This window comes from Lagopus leucura, unplaced genomic scaffold (genome assembly GCF_019238085.1).
Source record: "Lagopus leucura isolate 7727_CA_CO unplaced genomic scaffold, USGS_WTPT01 Super-Scaffold_100021, whole genome shotgun sequence".
Classification (NCBI taxonomy): domain Eukaryota; kingdom Metazoa; phylum Chordata; class Aves; order Galliformes; family Phasianidae; genus Lagopus; species Lagopus leucura.
This window is the reverse complement of record NW_024962274.1, coordinates 5,096,151-5,115,666: the sequence shown is the minus strand read 5'-3', so window position 1 is coordinate 5,115,666 and position 19,516 is coordinate 5,096,151. Positions and strand designations below refer to the sequence as shown.

Sequence of the window (19,516 nt, the reverse complement as noted above, 5' to 3'; positions counted from 1 at the left end):
AGAGCTTGAGATGCACAGTTGGAAATGCAGCTGGATGATTGTGGGAAAACAGAATGAGTTTTGCTTGACTGAAGCTTTGGAAGGGGTATCATTTTGCAAATGTAAATGTTTCAGACTAGAAACTGCAATGAGAATATATAAGATTTTCTACTATTTTACTACATTTTTAAGGGTATGCAAGGACTTAACAGAATGAAAAAGTACTTGCTTTCAGGCAAAAAAAAAAAAAAAAAAAAAGTATTGTTTTACAGCAGGTATTCAACTTGCAGCAATCATTTCCTGCAGGAATCACAGGCTGTGTGAGAAAGGCATAATCAGATACTGTAACACACGTAGAGCTGTGCAAGCTGAGACAACAGGAGGTGCTAGACCTTAGGTCTCCCACTCTACAACCTATGAAGTTGGAGGATTTTATTTTATTTTATTTTATTTGCTGTTGGAAAATCAGCACAATGGTACCTGGATCTGCCACAGCATGAGAAAATCTGTGTCCTTGTGATGCTGTCATTGCTGTGTTTGGCTAAAGGATAAAATGTTTTTGTAATCCCTTTTACAGGATAGCTTTGACATGTTACAAGAGATGTTGTGGATATTAGGCAGCAGTTTCAGAGAGGTTAAGCCATATTGTTGAGGCTTGCCTTCCTCACGTCTCACAGTTCATTATGTTTCCAAAGAAGGATTCTGGAGACACACGATGAAATATATCATTGTTTTCGTTTGGCATCTTTCTTCTTTGTAACTGGTGCAATGCATTGCACACATAACAACATAGACACTGACCCAAATGCACATCCTCAAAAGATGGGGAAATGTACAGTGCAGTATGAATGAGCATGAGGTTTTCTTGTTCTCAGTGTTTCATTATAGCCTGAGAAGTCAGCTACTGGGGCTTCAGCCATGAGTCATTCATTAAGCAAGAGCTAGCTATACAGTGCACAAACAAGAGTTCCATGACTGTGATTTGCTTAAGAAACATTCACTGAGATCGCTGCTTTTCTTTCTTCTATTCAACGGAATCCTTGCTCTGAACTCCTCACCACATACGTGAGATTTCTGTCTCATTAATTAATAATCCAGAATGAAGTCACCTCTATTAAGAGAATGACAATTTTTAATAGCTTTGTAAAATCCATGATGTTAGGCAGAATTGTGGAGAGTTTAGAAACTGGGAAATCTAAAACACGCTTATGAGCCTACTGGATGTCTTAGCAGCAGTAGTCATATAGTCATATTTTGAATACTTAATGAAATTTATGTAACATTGCAGTATAGAAATGGTTGATGTTTATGCAGTGTCTGAGAAGATAAAAGAGTTAGCTCACCAGGAAGTGAGCTGGCTGAAAGGTCACATTATTCTCAGGAAAAAAAAAAAAAGGGAAAAAAAATAGTAAGAAAGGCTCAAATAAATGTACTTGCCTTGGCCTGTAATTTGTTACTGTTTTGCACTAGACATTATCTAAACTTTGAAGACACGATTTTAAACTAGTCAACATTTATCTTTCCCCTATTTACTGTGGAATCTGTGGCCAAAGTATAAAAGAGGCCTAGCATTGCAAATAGTTTTTTAAAAAATATGAAAACAAAAGGACCAGTCCAGGCTTAATGAATCATAATTTTAAATTGCTTGATATAAATTTTTAAAGTAAGATCCTAGTTTCTGATATTTGGTACTAGAAACTTCTCCTATGTCTACAAATGCAGACCTCAGAGATGGAACATCATAGACTGTGTGTTCAGAATCTTTTTATCTACAACTTTCAAGAAAATGTATAACTCTAGTAGAGTAGTAATATCTCTTTAACCTACTCATAAGACTGTAGAAAGTTGTATATGTAGAAAAAAGAACTTGTCAGACAAATCAGATTTTATCCTTGGAAGAAATTACAAGTTTGATTGATAAAAATGATCTGCATTTAATAAGCAGTGTAAGATTTATAATGACATTATGATTGAAATTAGCACTTTACAGTATCAATAAGACATGCATTAAAATGATTAAGAACTGGCTGGTTGATAGACTAGAAACAGTAATTGCTGGTGGAGAACTGCTATGGATTGGTGAGCGTTTCCATGCAGATTTTAGAGCAATCAGTAGAAAATTTGAAAATTGGTAACTTCACCACTGTTGGTAATGGAAAAATGTATGGATGGATGATATAGATTAAATCACGATAAAGGCAGTGCAGTCATGCAGTCGCACCTTAGTTGCTTCATAAGCTGGTTTCACTCCAATATATTTCCTTTAGTTGCGTTCCTGGAGACAAGTAAGAGCCGACAGTCTCCGCAGCAGTTGTGGATGGTAGCTAAGAAGTGAGGTCTGGGGTAGGGGGAACAATGAGCTAAGAATAAAACTAGTGTCAATACCCACAAAGACTGTAAGTGAGACTAGTGCTGAAACACTGTATACGCAGTGTGGTGGTCCATATTTTAAAGTGGTTTCAAAAAGTTGAGGAAGATGTAAGATCTCTTTCAATCTAAAAAAAACGCTGAAATTCCTTCCATTCTGTCTCAAAAAGATTAAAATAGCACAGATCTGTATCTGCTAAAAGATTAAAATAATAATAATAATAATTGTTTTAGCAGCAATACCAGTGGGAAACATTCCCAAGGGAAGCAGTAAACTCTCCATTGCTCACCTTTTTTTTATGGTCAGAAATGGATACATCCCTGGTATGTGTTTGTATGTGTTCTTGAAATCAATACAGGATAAACTTGAGTCTGTGATATCCAGGAGGTCATAGTGGATAATTTAGATACCCCTTGTGCTAAATTTTGTTCTTTTTAAATTTAATTATTTCAAAAATGAGAAGCACTTTGACACTAGGAAAGTTTTCTTTCTGAAAAGATAGTTGGCGTAGTACCCAAGAAATGTTTAACTTAAGCACCTTTTTTTGGTATTTTCTTCATTTCTTATGTGCCTTGCTGTCCCAAATTATGTCTGTGCAACCTTAATTTCCAGTCTTTCTAGTTATTTGGCTCTGCTTCACTTAGCTTGGTAACATTCTGTGGAAGCACATCCTCTAAGCTCCTCTTTGCTTTCTGCCAGTGGAATAAATATTTCATTGTCTTCGCGTGTGAACCTGCAGTTATTGAATGAGTTTGACAAATCTGTATTGCCTTTGTACTCAATTATAATCACTAGCTTGGAGCTTATCAACAACAGAATGCAGAGGACACATAAATTAGGCATCTTGAGGACTTTGTGAGGTGCTTAGATGTAAGTATGGTGCTAAACAATAAAGAATTACTACTTTATTGCGGTATCTACTAGCTTTACTAGCTTTGTACATGGCTCTGTATCACCCTGGATAGCTTAGATCAGTGTCTCTTCATGCTGCAGCTTTCTTCATTCCTATGCTACCCATATCTAAGAAGGAGAGTGAGCAGCTGGGGATACCATCTATGAAAACATGTACCATCTATGAAAACGGGAAAAGAAGCAAGCTATGATGGGGCAGGATATTTCTAGTGCCTCTGCCCATGGCAGTTCATCTCCCAGGGGCAGATGCTAATCTTCTGGACTGTTGGTGAGATACAAGAGAGAGACACGAAATACAGTTTCCAGAAGCAGGATCAGCACCCAATCTAGCATGACAGTAGTTGGCAGGAGCTCGATGACTTGTCAATATCAGTGTTATGAAAGGCCTAAATGCAATTGTTATTTGTTAGTTTCACTTCAGCCGAAGGAGCATCTAAGAAGGCAAATTTCCCTTCATCTGTCCCTTTTGGATGATTGGCATTGCCATGATCTAGGTAAAGGCTTATGTCAGCTTTACTACAAATACTTTTTGTGCCTGTGTTGCTAATCATTTTCTGCTGGATTATCATTAGAGCAGATCCCTTGGCTATTGCTATATCTCCATAGATTGCAGGCAACAGCTTTTGGAGAGACAGAAATGTGTATGAATTTCTGTATCTAAGCATGACAGTGGGAAATTACTCTGGATTCTGTCATAGCAGTTCTTGACTATTGTACATCAGAAGGGAAGCTCCTTCTGATCAGAAAACAATTCATGGGAGGTGACAGGTTAACATTTATAATATAAATATTTTTAATTTCTCAAATAAAAATGCTTCTGGGTTTAGATGCCTAATGCTTCAAGGAAAAGACAATTTTCCAAGGACATTTTTGTTCAGGTGAAAGGGTTTTTTTCCTACTGAATACAGTTGTAAGAGAAAGTACTTGAACAGCACAGTTAGGGCCCAACCATACATACAAATACAGCTTTGTCTGACCTAGGATAGCTGTCAAGGACAGAAGATTATAAATATTTTGGGGGTAAGAGAGCTACACTAGTCTGTCTACAGTACTAAGCAAAGTCTTTGGATATTGAAGGAAAAGGGTAATCAAGGGCATTAAGTTACATGGAAAATTGGATAAAATGTAGTGTGCTTTAACAACAGCAGATTGCGTCAGGCTAGAGCAGTAATCTTTCGTTGATAAGATAAATGATTTGTTAGGCAAGGTCAAGGTAGCAGATCAAATATATATACGTTTAAGTAAAACATGTGAGATACAATACCTCATGGGAAAATATTCCAGAGAGACAAAAGGGAATAGAACACATTACAAGATTAATTTCCCCTGTAGGCAGCTTGCGTCATCTTACAAAAGGCTTACATTCAATCCAAGAATTGAGAGAGGTTGTGTGAGGTGTGCCTTGGGCCCTGCTCCTGTGATCATACCTTTAAATGTAACTGGGATATGAAAGCAGTTTTCAGAAGTGGATTTTATAAACAGCTGCAAATTAGGACAGAATTGCCAATGCAGAAGACAATTAGATTATGTTTAGCAAAAAGAGAATCTTGGAGACAACAATAATAGAATGGGAAGAAATTTAATAGTATCAAAAATAATCAAGCATCCAGTGACTAATTAAATGAGAACACACTGCAAAACATTCTTGCTTAAGACATTTTCCTCCTTAGCTGATGAGCACATAGTCAGTGACAACACCCTGTAAGGGAAGGAAAACTGCTTAGTAGCTGGAGTGAAAAGCAACATGGCTCTGAGCATCTGTAAACAGATGCAATTTTCTCTGGAATTGCTTAGATAAAATACTTAATAGGCATAACGAGATTTATCACTCCTCAGCTTTTTGGGATATTTTTTGTAATTCCTAGATTTGGCTGTAAGAAAGCACCTCTTGAATAACATGAACTTAGGTATGTTTCCTTTCACTACCTAAAGGGAAGCTACAGGAAAGAAAGGGACAGACTTTAGCAGGGAATGTGGCGGCAGGACAAGGGAAAATAGTTTCCAACTTAGAGAGAAGAGATTAAGTTGGATATAAGGAAAAAGTCTTTTATGGAGAGGGTGGTGAGGCACTGACTCAAGTTGCCCAGGGAGGTGGTCAGTGCCCCATCTCTGGAGACTTTCAAGGCCGGGTTGGAACAAGGTCTGAGCAACCTGATCTAGTTGTGGATGTTCATTGCAGGGGGGTTGGACTGGATGACCTTTAAAGGTCCCTTCCAACTCTAAGGATTCTCCGATTTTAATCCAGCAAATTATTGACTAAGCAAAGATTTCCATGTTCTGAATTCAGAAGGTGGTGTATTTTGGTAGTCTGCTCTATTTCTGAGAATTTATTAATGCAACTCTCCCTGCTTCTGAAATAAAGTGTCTTTAAAATATCTTCAAAAAGTAGCACCGTTTGAAATGCAGAGGCTTTTGTCTCTGTAGTTCAAAGTCTGGATAAATAGACAGGTTTTTCAAAAGACCTTGGCAGTTCTTACTGACTGTTTTTTCCATAATGTTAATTATTTTTAATTCACACTGTGAAAGTCCAACAAATGAGATTTTAAAGGGACTATGTTTTAAAACCTTGATATTAGCTCTCTCTTTTTTTTTTTTGAGACTGAGACTTGAAATTGAGAGAAATGAAGGACAGAAGAAATTTAGAAACCATTTTAAACTAGTGGAGGCAGTTATTGGAATAATATGATCCTGTAATGATGAAGTTTTGAAGTGGTAACTTGATGAAGTTTTGGTGTCCTGTGACAAACAATTTAGTGAACTCATGGTTTCCAAGGTGATGGGCAGGTCTGCCATGTGAAAAAGAATATTTGGTCTGGTTTTCATGTGGTTCACAAAACAGCAAGCTGTGTTGGAAGGTGTATGATCCAAGAAAACATAAGGTCTGCATTCTCCCTGGTCTTTTACTGACTTCATTTGTGATATTTGACAGGCTGCTTATCTTTCCATCTCTCCTCCAGCCTACTTCCTCCTCCCTTCCCCCCCCCCCCCCCTTTCTTTTTCTAACCTTTAAGATTAGTGGTAAAGACAGTCATCTTAGCAAGAACTTTGAAATCTATGGTTGAAAAATGTGTCACATAGTTCCTAGCTGTCCTTTCTGACAGGTATTTGCAGAGGAGTTCAAGGACTGGATAAGAGCAGAAACTGACGCGCTCTGCCTAATGTGTCTGTTCTGCATCAGAACACGGCAAGCTGGTGGTGTGTACTGCAACAGCACAGGGCTGTCCCTAGCTGTGTTTGTGAATATCATTTACTGCAGGCATAACCAGAAGTTACGTTCTCTCCTTGTATAATTCCCTCCTTGATTTTGTTATTTCTAGTCATTTCTCTTGTAGCATCAGGCTGACTGTCATTTGCACTGGCAGTGTGAGCACAGTGCCAAGGAAACACGTTCTTCCTCTGCTGTCACTGTGGGACAGTCAGTGAGGTGTTCTGTGAGCCGTGTCAGGTGATTTAGCCCAAAGGAGATGGTAACATGGGAAGGGCAAGGAATTTAAGACATGGAAACTTTTGATAGCAGACCACTATTTGACCTTACTGTTTTGAAAAACTCCTAGAAAATACTTGATGGTTTCGCTGAGGCTTCAGGTGACAGGTCCAACTCCCAGGCGGTGTTCGTGGCCCTTTGTGTGAAGTCATTCTGTTTTGCTCTCTATGGTATGATATTTACCTCCAGTTTAGTTTTGTGTTAAGGTGTAGCAGTAGGTCTCTGTGTGCATGTATGTGTAAGAAACCACGAGGATTAATGTAGATGGAAAATTCAAATATACAGTATTAGTAATAATGTAATTCTGATTTTCTTAATATGGTGCTACCTAAATGCACCACACTCATACTAGACAGTATATTGCAGCCTAAATAGTATGTGTTAAGAAACACTTGCTCAAATTAAAATTAATTTCAAGGAAATTAAATATCCGCACAATGGTGGAAAATAAGCCCTCTTTTGCTCATTACAAGTGCTGGTAAGTTTTACTTCATGACACTTATGTGGTCACAGTAAAGCAGCTAAATTATTTGAATTCATCATTCCAATTTTGAGCACTCTTTTAGTGAAGTTTCACTTTTCAGACGGTTGTTGTAGGAAAGGCTTGTGATTCACTTTCCACTTTCTTGTCATCAGGTGCTCTGCTATGCAAGCTAGATTTGGGAGAGGAGGCTCACCAGCTTTAGCCTTCTCCCTATAGTCACTGAGTCCTGATGTCTGGTTGGATGATTAGAAGGTGGCAAAAGCCCTGCGATAAAAAGACAGTCAGAACAAGAACTTCTGTGCATTGACAGAAGTGGGTCTCAAAAACATTACCCAATTTGTATCAGTACATACTGCATGCAGAAGGGATGGACTGGCAATAGTAATTTTCTAACTTTTGAAACAGTAATATTGCAGCTTTGAAAGAAGAGTGAACTATTTTGCTGTGCTGTTGATGCTTAATGGGATACTAATAAGGGATTGCATGCTAAATCACACGAGTGTTCATTTGCACAGTCTGCCCTTCCTTCTTTCTCTTCTACTAGGACTTCTCTTTTTCCTCAGATTTTATCTGATTGACATCATTTTCATGGGTTTGCCCCACTTTATCATTCATCCAGTGTCCAGTTTTGGGCCCCTCACTGCAAGAAAGATATTGAGGCCCTGGAACGTGTTCAAAGGAGGGCAACAAAGCTGGTGAGGGGTCTGGAACACAGGCCATATGAGGAGAGGCTGAAGGAGCTGGGAATGTTCAGCCTGGAGAAGAGGAGGCTCAGGGGAGACCTCATTGCTCTCTATAACTTCCTGAAGGGAGGTTGTAGTGAGCTGGGGGTCGGCCTCTTCTCTCGTGTCATTAGTGATAGGACCAGGGGGAATGGTTTCAAGCTACGGCAGGGGAGATTCAGGCTGGACATGAGGAAGTATTACTTTTCAGAAAGGGTGGTCAGGCACTGGAATGGATGCCCAGGGAGGTGGTGGAGTCACTGAGCCTGGGGGTGTTCAAGGAAAGACTGGATGTTGTGTTGAGGGACATGGTTTAGTAGGAGCTATTGGGAATAGGTGAACGGTTGGACTGGGTGATCTTTTAGGTCTTTTCCAACCTTGGTGATTCTATGATTCTATGATTCTATCTCCCTCTGGATTAGGAGTTTTGATTCTGTCACTGTTGAACCATTCTAACGCACATTATCAACCTGTTAAATCTTTAGACAGCGTGCTCCTTGTCTGTGTTGCCTCTTACAGTGCAGAGTTTCCTCAGAAAAGTACTAGTGATTTAAACTCTAAATATGTAAAGTTACCTAAATATTTTCTTAAAGCTTTCTGCTCTTAGGCTGCAGTCACCCATTTCCTCCATGCTCCGCAACCAAATACTATCCCTAAATGCCTAGATAAGGCACAGTGATTATTAATAATTAATCTTCCTGTACCACAGCCTATTCTCCTGTCAGATAACTGTCTGGAAGTGTCATTCTGTATCTCCCTCTGTCTGCGTGGTAATGTGCCTGGCAGATTGTTATCCTCTATGCTATACAGGGTTTGTGTTTGATTCTAATGCAGTGTTGAGCACACTGTAGTCCCTTAGTTTGTTACTAAGAGTTCTGAGAAACAGTGTAGAAATAATAAAAATATAAAGCAGGGTTTTGCCCTTATATTGTGAAGGTTTTCCAACACAATATTCATACACACACTGCCATTCATTTTACTCTCTACCCTCTCTACTCTCTACCCTTTACCCTCAAATTTTATAGATAAAACGATTCCTATTCATATGATTTTATTTTGTTCAGTGAGAGCTCAAAATCACACTACAGAATTTAAAACAACAAAACCCCTGAAAAACCAAACTCATAAGAAATAAGCTACCTTTATTGCTTTTCATTTTGTCTTCCAAATGGCTCTTATTTAGTGTACTTTTATTCAGGGCAAGAAAAATTTCTTCAAAATGAGTTTTCCTTTAGCTTTTGGGTATGAATGCACTGATTTTCCTTCTGCCACTGAATATTATCAGGCCTTGAAACTGGCTGTGATGAATTATAGAATGCTACTGTCAGTCACAGCTGCTGATCTGATTTTATTGGGACTGAAATTGACAATTCCTAGTAGTTATTATGTTGTTCAGTGGAATATAGTCGATGTCATTGACAGTCTCCTACAGAGGCATATAGGTGTATGGTCTTTAGTCTATTGTAATAAAAATCTGTGCATTCGTTTTCCTCTTTTAGAGGAAGTGATGGTAAATAAACTATCAGAGAAGGTGAATGGCACCATTATGCACAATGGCATTCTTATTATGATGTACTTGTAAAGCTATGTCCTCCAAGGCTTTATCTTTTAAATGGAGTAAACTTCTTCCTTTGCAAAAAGCAGGACCAAATGCCATCTAGTCCCCAAAGCCTTTCAAAGCATTTTCAATCTGGATAAATAAATTTCATTAAAGGGTTAACTAAGTATCTTTGTTTGTGGATATGGAAAGATTGCAAAAATATTACTGAAAACACAGGAGCATTCTCACATTTTGATTCTAGGACTTGACATAATTGGTTTAAAAAAAAAAAAAAAAAAAAAGGTTGTGGCAACAAATGTAAAAAGTCCAGTTTGTTTCACAGACTTATGGAGTTCTATTCATATTCCTGTTTTTAAGGAAGACATCACTTGATGATGGGTGTTTGAATACACAAAATCCCCCTTAGGCTATTTGTGCATGTGTGCAGATGAATGTATGAACACCAGGAGCCAGTGCAAAACAGAGATGGTAACTCTGAAAAATTGATTTGTTTGTGAAGTTATACTCTTTGTGGTATTAAATTTTGGTATCTCTGCAAAGAATAACCATAGTGCTCAGAATTTTTGCAGTTTTTTGCAACTTTATTTATTAGTTCAGGGCATGTTTACATTCAGAGTTGTAGTACTGAGTCAAAGCAATTCTGACATAAATTAGGTTTGTTGAGTGCCCAGTGAACTACGGGAGTCCACTCAAAGATTTGCTCTGCTTTCAATCTGTTTTAAAGTATCACTGTTGAGCCAGTGTAACTTAAAATAAAGGTTGGGTATAAGTTTCCCAGCCTGCTTAATTGGGCAATGCTGAGAACAGGGGAAGAGAGATTTTCTGTATAAGTAATGCCAACAGACCTGTAGTCACATAAGGCAAGCTGCTGGCTAAAAAGAATCACCAAGCTTGTGCAACACAGACCTCAGATGGATTGCTTCCCTTTCTTATATCCTGTCTAGGCAGTGCAGTTGGGCAGAGGGCTCTGTTTTGTGCCACTGCCAGAGTTGGAAATGTCTCTGAGAACAGGGAAAGAAGTATCTTATTTTTGTAATCAGCTGTCAGTCAAGTGTGGCAATCGTTATATTATAGTTGCTTTTTTTTAAGGTGATGATATAGTTTTGTTACAATAGGTTATGGGATTCACTTTTATAGCCCTTGCTGGTATTCCATTTTCTCATTGCTCCTTGGATCTTTCTTATTTGAGTAAGGCACATGCACAGGAGTTAAAGCACTTGCTGCTGAGGTACAGCAGGGTCCCTATCACAATAGTTTCTGTAACAAGTTCCAGGGTTTCGAGCTACTTCAGGATACTTTGGTGTTGTACTGCTCAGTGTTGTACCACCTAACTCCAAGTTCCCCAAGTGCATGCTGCAGTAATGAGCTCTGGGTTCTGTAACAACCAGGCTTAGGCACAAGGATTCTACAGAGTCCAGATGAAAAGCCATGAAAACAGCAGATGAACTAAATGCTGAGGTAGACTGGGGAGCAGAGGTGCCTCCCCTTGTTCAGGTCTCTGCTCTAGCAGATACTCCTAATAGCGAGTCTGTCTCTGCCTGGGGCCTTGAACTGGATATGGTGCTAGTTACCATCTGTAACAATAATGACCCCTCCCCTTAAATCTGAATACCTCATGGGCCAGGGGGCTAGACCATGTCGGGAAGACCTCAGTTCAGATTTACTCTGTGAGATCCAGAGCTGAAGTCTGAAACAGCCAGGATGATGTTATGTTCCGTGGTGCTTATCAGTTTATCCTGTCTAATGTTATTAATACTTATTTATTTGGACATGGCCTTGAGCCTCAGTTTCCTTCACAAGGTACACTTGGGGCTTTAGAGTCCATTATTCTTTCTACTTCATTGAGTATTTCATTGCTTAGGCAAGATAAAGTCACTGCACTAGGAGTAACAGAGGCACAAGCACCTGAAGGAATTCCCACTTTTTTTTTAAACTGTATGCTCTCGTATAACTTACGTGGCCAGCAAGCTCTGTTGGTATAGGAAAAACCTGCACAATCTTGTCATCTAAGCACGTCTAGAGAATTGGAGCAGACTGATGGCATAGGTGGGGGTGATGCTGTGAGTTTTGCTCCAGGATGACAATAGCAGTTGGGTTGCTTGTTTGCTCCCAGGTGGAAATGCAGACACCCAGGGCAGAAATTTAGCACCACAAAATGCAGGTGCTTCTGGGTTCACAGACAAAAACTACTGTGCCTGCTGTTTAGGTTGATAAGTATGTAAGAGCTTGGAAGCTACTTGCTCATTTTGGATACTTTCATAGAAGTATTACAGTAGGCTGTTTTTCATGCTCTTATAGCAGTTGAATATACTGAAAATGTGCCTTTCAATTCAATGGTATTGTTTCTCTGAGTTTATCCTACAAATTATGCTACAGCTATTATATGAAACGAGATTAGAGGAGTCCTAAGTATATCAGGAGCAAAAAATATATTTTAATTTACTTCTGTACTGCAACTCTTTTGAGAAAATTACTTACATAGAGAAACACAATAATAGGAGGAGTAATTCATGCAAGACGGCTGTGCAAATCAAGTCAGTTTGTACTAAAAGCAGCAAGTAATTGATATCCTTGGGCCACCGAATAAAGACAAAATGGAAAGGAGAAGAAATATTATACTAAGTATAAGAATTATTGTTAGAATTAGCAACTTTATTTAGGAATCTGCCTGCAAAGTGGAAATTTATGTAATTCCATTTGCCCTACTTAGCCACCTGAGGTATTTACTCTAAAATTGCCAGCTATTCTTTAACTTGGGATTGCTCCTCTCTGCTTCCTAATGAGGCATAGTCCACTGCTGAGATGCACTGCTTTCTGTGGGCTGAAATCACAACAAGGATTTCCTGTACTGAAAAAGCCAGGTTTGTGGGATGCAATATTTTCTAATACAGTGGACCTTTCCCCAAGATTTTAAAACTTTTTATGTTAGTATTCAGATAGATACAGCATCTGTGCATTTGAGGCTAGACACTGAAAGAAGATGCTTGTGGAGTCAGCAACAGAAGTTGTTCACAGAAAACACATGCAGAGAAAAAACACAGTATTTTGAAAAAAAAAAAAAAATAAAATCAACCAGCAGATTTGACTACAGATTAAGCAGATCTTTTGCAGGACTATTTTTAGGTGATCTTAATGACTTAAACATCACAAAAAATAGGTAAAGCAGTCATGCCTTACTTGTATCTTTAAAGACGTGTAACAGTGCTTTGCCAACTAACCCCAAAATTAACAGATTTACCTATCTGTTCTCTCAATGTATTCAATCTCTGAAATTGGACTGTTCCTTCATAACTGAATGCTGCCTCTTCTGATCAGGGAGCTGCTCTCCAGTAGCCAGGGCTTTGGAAAAAAGTAATTATATTGAGCCACTGGGAAGGAGGAGGAGAGAGAGTAGTGTGGGAGATGTTGTGTGGGAACACACAGAGTGGAGAGGACTATTTAGCAGGCTAAGTTCCTTCCTCAGTTACTGTTACACTCAGATTCCTCTAATATTCCTCATTTCACTGATGAGATTGGGTCTGAGGCAATTTATGTGTATTGTCAGGTCACCATTTCAGTCACAAATGTATTAAATGTCTTATAAGACACACCTCAGACACATTCTTTATTCTGTTTATAGCTGTTTTTCTTTGCTTCCATGTCTCAGTTTTTAATATGCAGATAATAACTAGTCTCCTCTTTTTTACATCCTGGATTATATCCCAAATTCTGCACTTAATATATCACATTGTCATTCAGCATCACTAACAACTCTTACTGTTTCATTCACTTCACTCGCTTTCATTTACTTCTTTCATTTTTCTTTTTATCCTAGCCTGTAAATACTTCAAAAATAACTATCATTTCTGACCTCTGTGATCACTAAGCCTGACATTTGTTTTTGCTCTTTGCTTGTCTCCATCAACAGAATGTTATGACTGAATTAAGTCTATGAATTACACTGCAAATCTCTTGTGTGGTACTGAATGCAGGTTTATTTTGTAGGTTAGTTATAATTTACTTTGGCTTTTAGAAAAGCAGGAATTGATGTCACTGCTTGATATCTGTACAAAGAACAGCAGGAAATGTTCAATTTTCTACTCCTACATCTAAACGTTCTCTTTAGTTGTGAACTGAAACATGTTTACTAACCTATTGCTGTTCTGAAAGCAAGCTCCCAGTTGAGAAAAAATTTCTGAGTGCAGTTTGACACTTGGTACAATATGAATAGAGCACTAAGATGTATTTCATTTTTCATTCTAGCTTGGATTTATTAACAGATGTTGCATTTAATATTAGGGGATGAGAGGTTTGTGTGTTAACCAGTTAAAATTTTTTATCTAGTATTATCTAATACATAATGCTATGTTTTTTGACATTCTGATTCTCCTACGAAGAGCATTTAAATACCTCTACACATCAGAGATATTACATTAGCTTGGTGGTCGATCTACATCTTCATAAAAAAACCTGCATTGTTAAAACTGGAGGTGATTGGTTGCAACACTGCAGAATGATGCTATTTATTCACTCTGTTCTAAAGTTCACAGGACAGATGTCTTTTGCACCTACCATAGGAATGGAAGCTTATTCCTCCATGTGTGGTAGATGATATTGTAGTTATAGACATGCCATCATGTTACGGTGAGGACACAGTACCCCTAGGAAGCTTGAAAGAAAAATTTATCTTCAAGAAAGTAATCTCAACCTGGTTGGTAAATGTTACTAGGCCAACATTGCTGATGGTCGTTTGTCTCAAGTTGGCAGTGTTTTCTGCTTCACAAAAATATGGAAAATAAACAGGCAGAGGAAGATGTCGCTAAATCTAGCCTAAGACAAAGATGTCTGAAGATGATACACTATATCACCCGACAGGAAAACAACTTCACAATGATAGAGGAAACTTAAAAAAGAAAAAAAACCAAAAAATTACCTCAGAAATCCAACCTTCTAAATATCTGACATACACATATGACAAATTTATTAAATAAAAACCCCAAACAAATGAAAAACAACTCAACCAATCTTAGCGAGCTCTTAATAAATCTTAATTTAAGGTCACAGATACGTGTTAGGCTCTTCTAATAGCAAAGGACAACGTTTGAATCTCTGAGAGCTATGCAAGAATGTTTTCTAACTCTGCATTGATGTTAATGAGTTTACTTTAGGATTCTGGATTAGCTTTAGGTATGAAAGGGACTGGGATATGTGGTTCTAATAGTGTTCTTTATAGAAACATTTGGAAGTCTTCAACTAGCATTTTGCTAGTTGCTATGTATAGACTGAATAAGAAAGAGACATAGAAATATAGCCAAGATAGAAAGATGAACAAAAGTTTTCTAGCAGTTGGGATTGTGACTGATGCATTCTGAATGCTCTTAAACACTCTACTGACCATATTAGTTTCCATGGTATGGATTTCTCTGGCAATTATGATTCAGACTGTCTGGTATCTGGAGGAATTTGGATCATCTTGAGCTCTCTGGTACTGGCACTGGCAGAGTTGTTTCTTACAGAGATCCTAGTACAATATGCTGCATGACTTCAGTTTGAATTGTACTAGCAAAAAATGAAAATCCCTCTGAAGTTTGTAAAAATACATTAGGCTTACAGTTCTGTAACCAAAAGCTGAGTTTTGCTCAAAAGCTACAGCTCAACTGCTTTATACCTTTCTCTGTCAACAAATACCAAAAGATGTTATTTGCGATAGGATTTCCTGTCAGTTAGTTGACAATGGATCAGAATATACCCTTGGTATTACTTATGCCTTTCCTCCACGAGACCATGAACAACTTACTAATACTGTAATTCCAGTGCTCATCAGACTCTTCTGCATAATGTGACGAAGCAGATGCTATCAAAGCCTGATGGAATCAGATGGAGACCAGAAAAATGCCATAATAGCCCAAACCACTGTGGTGTGGATTAGAGCTGGGGAGCATATGTGGAATAGAAGTGAAAGCACTGAGTAATGCCTTTCCTTTATGTTCGGAAACTGCCCTTATCTGTAAGCAGTGGTGCAACACAAGCACAATAGGCACTGAGCCTGCTGCTGGGCACTGCATGTGGCCACTCTAAGTCAGAAAGGTTCAAATTTGTGCATGTAAAGACTTCATTTAGCAGCAAGGAAGGCTTCAACTCCATCTCTGGGGTGTTTATATTGTTCTCAAGATAGACAGCTATGCATAAGGCTGGTATGACAGCGGACTATTGGACACTGCTGACTTGTGGCCTATGAACTTAAAAGAAATTTTGGTTTGGCAGAGATTCAATGTATTCCACTTTGGTATTTGATGTGTTTTTTGACAGAAGTAATGCTGTAGGTGTTTTTTTTTTTTTTTTTTTTTTTAATAATAGAGTTAAAAGTTAACAAAATAAAGATAACTTTGTGAAATACAGATCAACAGGTACAAAGCACAAGGCTGTATCACATGGACTCTAAGATTTGTTCAAATCTAGGGATGTTAGTTAAGAGGTAGGGCTTGAATCTATTAAATTAATCTATGAAGTCTCTAAATGGCAGCGTGATATCTGAAATAAATAAGACTATCTAAGAACAGCATTCTGGAAAAGCTTCAAACTTTTTAAAGTTGTCAACTGTTAAAGTCAAAATATTGTTAATATTTTTAGTTATCTGAACAGTGCAAGAAGATGCATTTTAGTCCCATTTTTACCAGTTGAAAATAGGACTATAGAAAAACTCAGATTACTGCAAAGGAAAATGATATCACCTGATATGTGCATTTCTTTCACTTTAGCTCTTCTCAGATAACCATATGTTCTCATCTGAGTATTTCAAGAATAACCAAAGTTGGCACTCCAGCTGCAGAAACCAGTGAATCGTTCCCTTCAGAAAACATACACCTCAGTTTCTCCCTCTTGTAGTGGAAAAGAGGGAGAAAGGTGTAACAACCCATGGAAAGGATAAAAGACTTAACATGATTTTGTAAATGTTACATCAAATAGTTATCATCATAGGGGAATCTATATATTTTTAGCTACTCTAAGATGGTTCTTTGCATAATGTTAAAATGTAGTTTGTATTTGTAGCAAATAGCAATAGAAAAATCTAGATATTGTAATGTTAGCAAGTGTGGACATTGTGGAAAAGACAGATGCTATTAGAATCCATCTCAGTGGGAAGTCCTGTGAAACCATCAGGCTTCCTGCGCACAAGTAGGTCAAGGAAGACACTTCCAAAATTTGCACTTTTTACTTGTAAATAGGAATTTTTCCCTCATTTTCATGTCCAAAAGGCCACATTAAACTTGACTTCAAGCTTATGAGTGGTCTTCTTTGACCTCTATTTAGAATCCCTCCAGCTAGGAAATTGCCTTTTGTTGTCACTTAAAATATATTTCACTGTTAATGTTACTCAGCATTCTAAAAGAAGAGCTTTCATACCAATTATTGAGGTACAGTGCAATCTTGATGTTGCTGGTATCAGTGTCACTTTTTTCCCCTATTCTGATGAGATTTTCTTCCAACCGTTTTATTGTATCAGTTGCTTTCATTGGATTTTCCCTTCTAGTTCTCCTCCAGTTTGCAAAAAACATATTTCTTTTAGACAGCGTAGCATATGTTTGTATATATAGAAACTTTCAGTTCCTCATTTATGCAATGAGTTGTATTTGCATAATGGTGGCGTTTTAATGTTTTCATCACTCTCATCTGTATGAAGATAATGGCTTTTTTTCTTCCAACTCCGTAGGAACTGCACAAAAGTAGAGTTCTAAAACATGCTTCTTGCACTGTTTCTTCTAAAAAATGAGCTGACTTTTTTCATAGCAAGAACACTTACTCTGCATGCCAGATACAAACTGATGGCATAAGAAATGCTCACTAGCCAGTTTTGCCACTTTTCTCTCTAATGACACCAAATCTGATGAGAAAGTTTTGATGAGAGCTGGAACAATAGCAAAATAGGGATGTCTAATGTTCACAAAATTTTTCCACGCGGTCTATTTTTTCTTCAGTGAAATCATTTGGGAATGTCTTGAAATTAATTTTTTTCTCTTATAGATAAAAAATGGTATAATTTGCTATTCTGATGTGTTCACAGATATAACTGGTAATAAATAGAGTGCTCCAATTTTATTTTATTATCTTTAAATCTTTCCAACACTTAAGAAAAAAAAAAGCAGAATTCTATTGTCAAGTTAATGCTTTGATTCCTTTCATCATTGTTAAACATTTCTCTCCAAACTCTACCAAAACACAAACATTTTTCCATCTCAATCTAATACATTCACAACTTAAATGAAAAGATAGAAAATTCTTCAATGGTGTGAATCACCTGTGAATGAAAACCTCCAGGAGCAATTTATTGTTGCTGTGTATGTAGAAATTGACATCTGGGTCAGCAATTTTTACCTTAATTACTATGTATTGTGGTTTATTCAGCTGCAGGAAGGGAATGGTAATATTTACACCAAAGGTGATTTTGGAAGAATGAGTATTGTGAAATGTTTTGAGACCTGTTCTGACAGACAGACTTTTGGACTGTGCGTCATAGGGCTTTGGCTATTTGGCTTGGAAAATTGGGCTGAAAAGCTCAGGCTTGCTTGTATTACAAATGAATAGAAAAGCTCACCTTGTCTTCAATGATGCTGATCATGACCCACACAATGTCTGTGAAACTGCACACTGAAACTGTTGTGAAGCCTGGATCAGAAGCCTTAAACTTGCAAATGTCTATCATACGCTTAATTAGGTGGTAAAATAGGGGCTTGCTAAGGATTCCTGTTGTAATTTCAGGGAATTTCTTATTAAGTAACTCTTGAATTATTTTCTGAAGTTTACCTCCTAAAATAAGTCATCCTTAAAGAAAAATATCATAAATATTTTGGTGCAGCCTTGGTTTTTATGTCTAAGCAGTATTAACAAAATTAAGACACACAGCAGTAGCATGAAAACAAACTTGCATACTGTCTTGACGTGCATTTCATGGAAGGATTGCTAATTAGTGAAAATGCCAATCATTATGAAAAGTGACTCACTTTTGGGAGTGTATGATATCTACTGATGCCACATGGCATAGAATCAGTGGCATGGGTACCAGTAATAACCAATTTTCAGAGTACTTGAGAGGTATTTCAGTGTTCATAATATTGAAAATGTCTCCCATAGAAAAAAAATGCACTTCACTGTAACCACAGAAGGGATTGCTTTTAATAGAATGTGTGAATAAAGAAAAATAAGATATAGCTAGTGGGGGGAAAAAGAAATATTAGAATTGTAGAATGACTTGAGTTGGAAGTGACCTCAAAGATCATCTAGTTTCAGCCCCACTGCCACAGGCAGGGTTGCCAACCACTAGATCAAGCACCAGCGCTCTGTCCAACCTGGCCTTGAACATCTCCAGGGACAGGGCATCCATTACCTCTCTAGGCAGCCCGTGCCAGCACCTCACCACCCTTGTGAAAGATTTTCCCCTGCCATCTGATCTAAATCATCCCTCCTTTAGTTTAAAACCATTCCCCCTGATCCTATCACTATCTACTCATGTAGAAAGCTGATTTCCCTCCTGTTAACAATAATCTTTTAAATACAGAAGGCTGTAATAAGGTCTCCCTTCAGCCTTCTCTTCTCCAGACTGAACAAGTCCAGGTCCCTCAGCCTGTCTTCATAGGAGAGATGCTCCAGCCCTCTGATCGTCTTCATAGCCCTCCTCTGGGTCCCCTCAAAAAGCTTGACACCTTTCCTGTGTTGGGGTCCCAGACCTGGATGTAGTACTGCAGATGGGGCTCATGAGGGCAGAGCGGAACAACCACCCCTCCCACCCTGCTGCCACCTCTTCTGATGCATCCTAGGTTACTGTTGACCATCCAGGCTGCAAGTACACACTACTGGCTCAAGTTCAGTTTTCAATCTATCAGGATACTGAAGTCCTTCTCAGCAAGGCTACTCTCCAGGAGTCCTTCACCTAGCCTATATACCTGTTTATCTGGGATTATCCCAATCCAACTCCCCGCCTGCGCGCGGGGGGGGGGGGGGGGGGGGGGGGGGGGGGTCGGGTAGTCACGCA

General features: G+C 38.3%; 1 protein-coding gene across 3 annotated transcripts in view; it reads right to left on the bottom strand.

Annotated features, from left to right (window-relative positions):
* The window catches only part of SLC9A9 (solute carrier family 9 member A9), a 172,199-nt gene that overhangs the window by 12,740 nt on the left and 139,943 nt on the right, over nucleotides 1-19,516 (bottom strand). Inside the window, exon 15 of one of the 3 annotated variants that reach the window (XM_042878391.1) lies at nucleotides 2,260-2,317. The exons of 1 other annotated variant lie outside the window; for it this stretch is intronic. In XM_042878391.1, coding sequence (XP_042734325.1) covers nucleotide 2,317 — 1 coding nt within the window. In that variant the 3' untranslated portion in view covers nucleotides 2,260-2,316. Of the gene's footprint in view, nucleotides 1-2,259; nucleotides 2,318-4,871; nucleotides 4,959-19,516 lie in introns of those variants that run through there. One more of the 3 variants, XM_042878388.1, reaches the window with a different exon arrangement.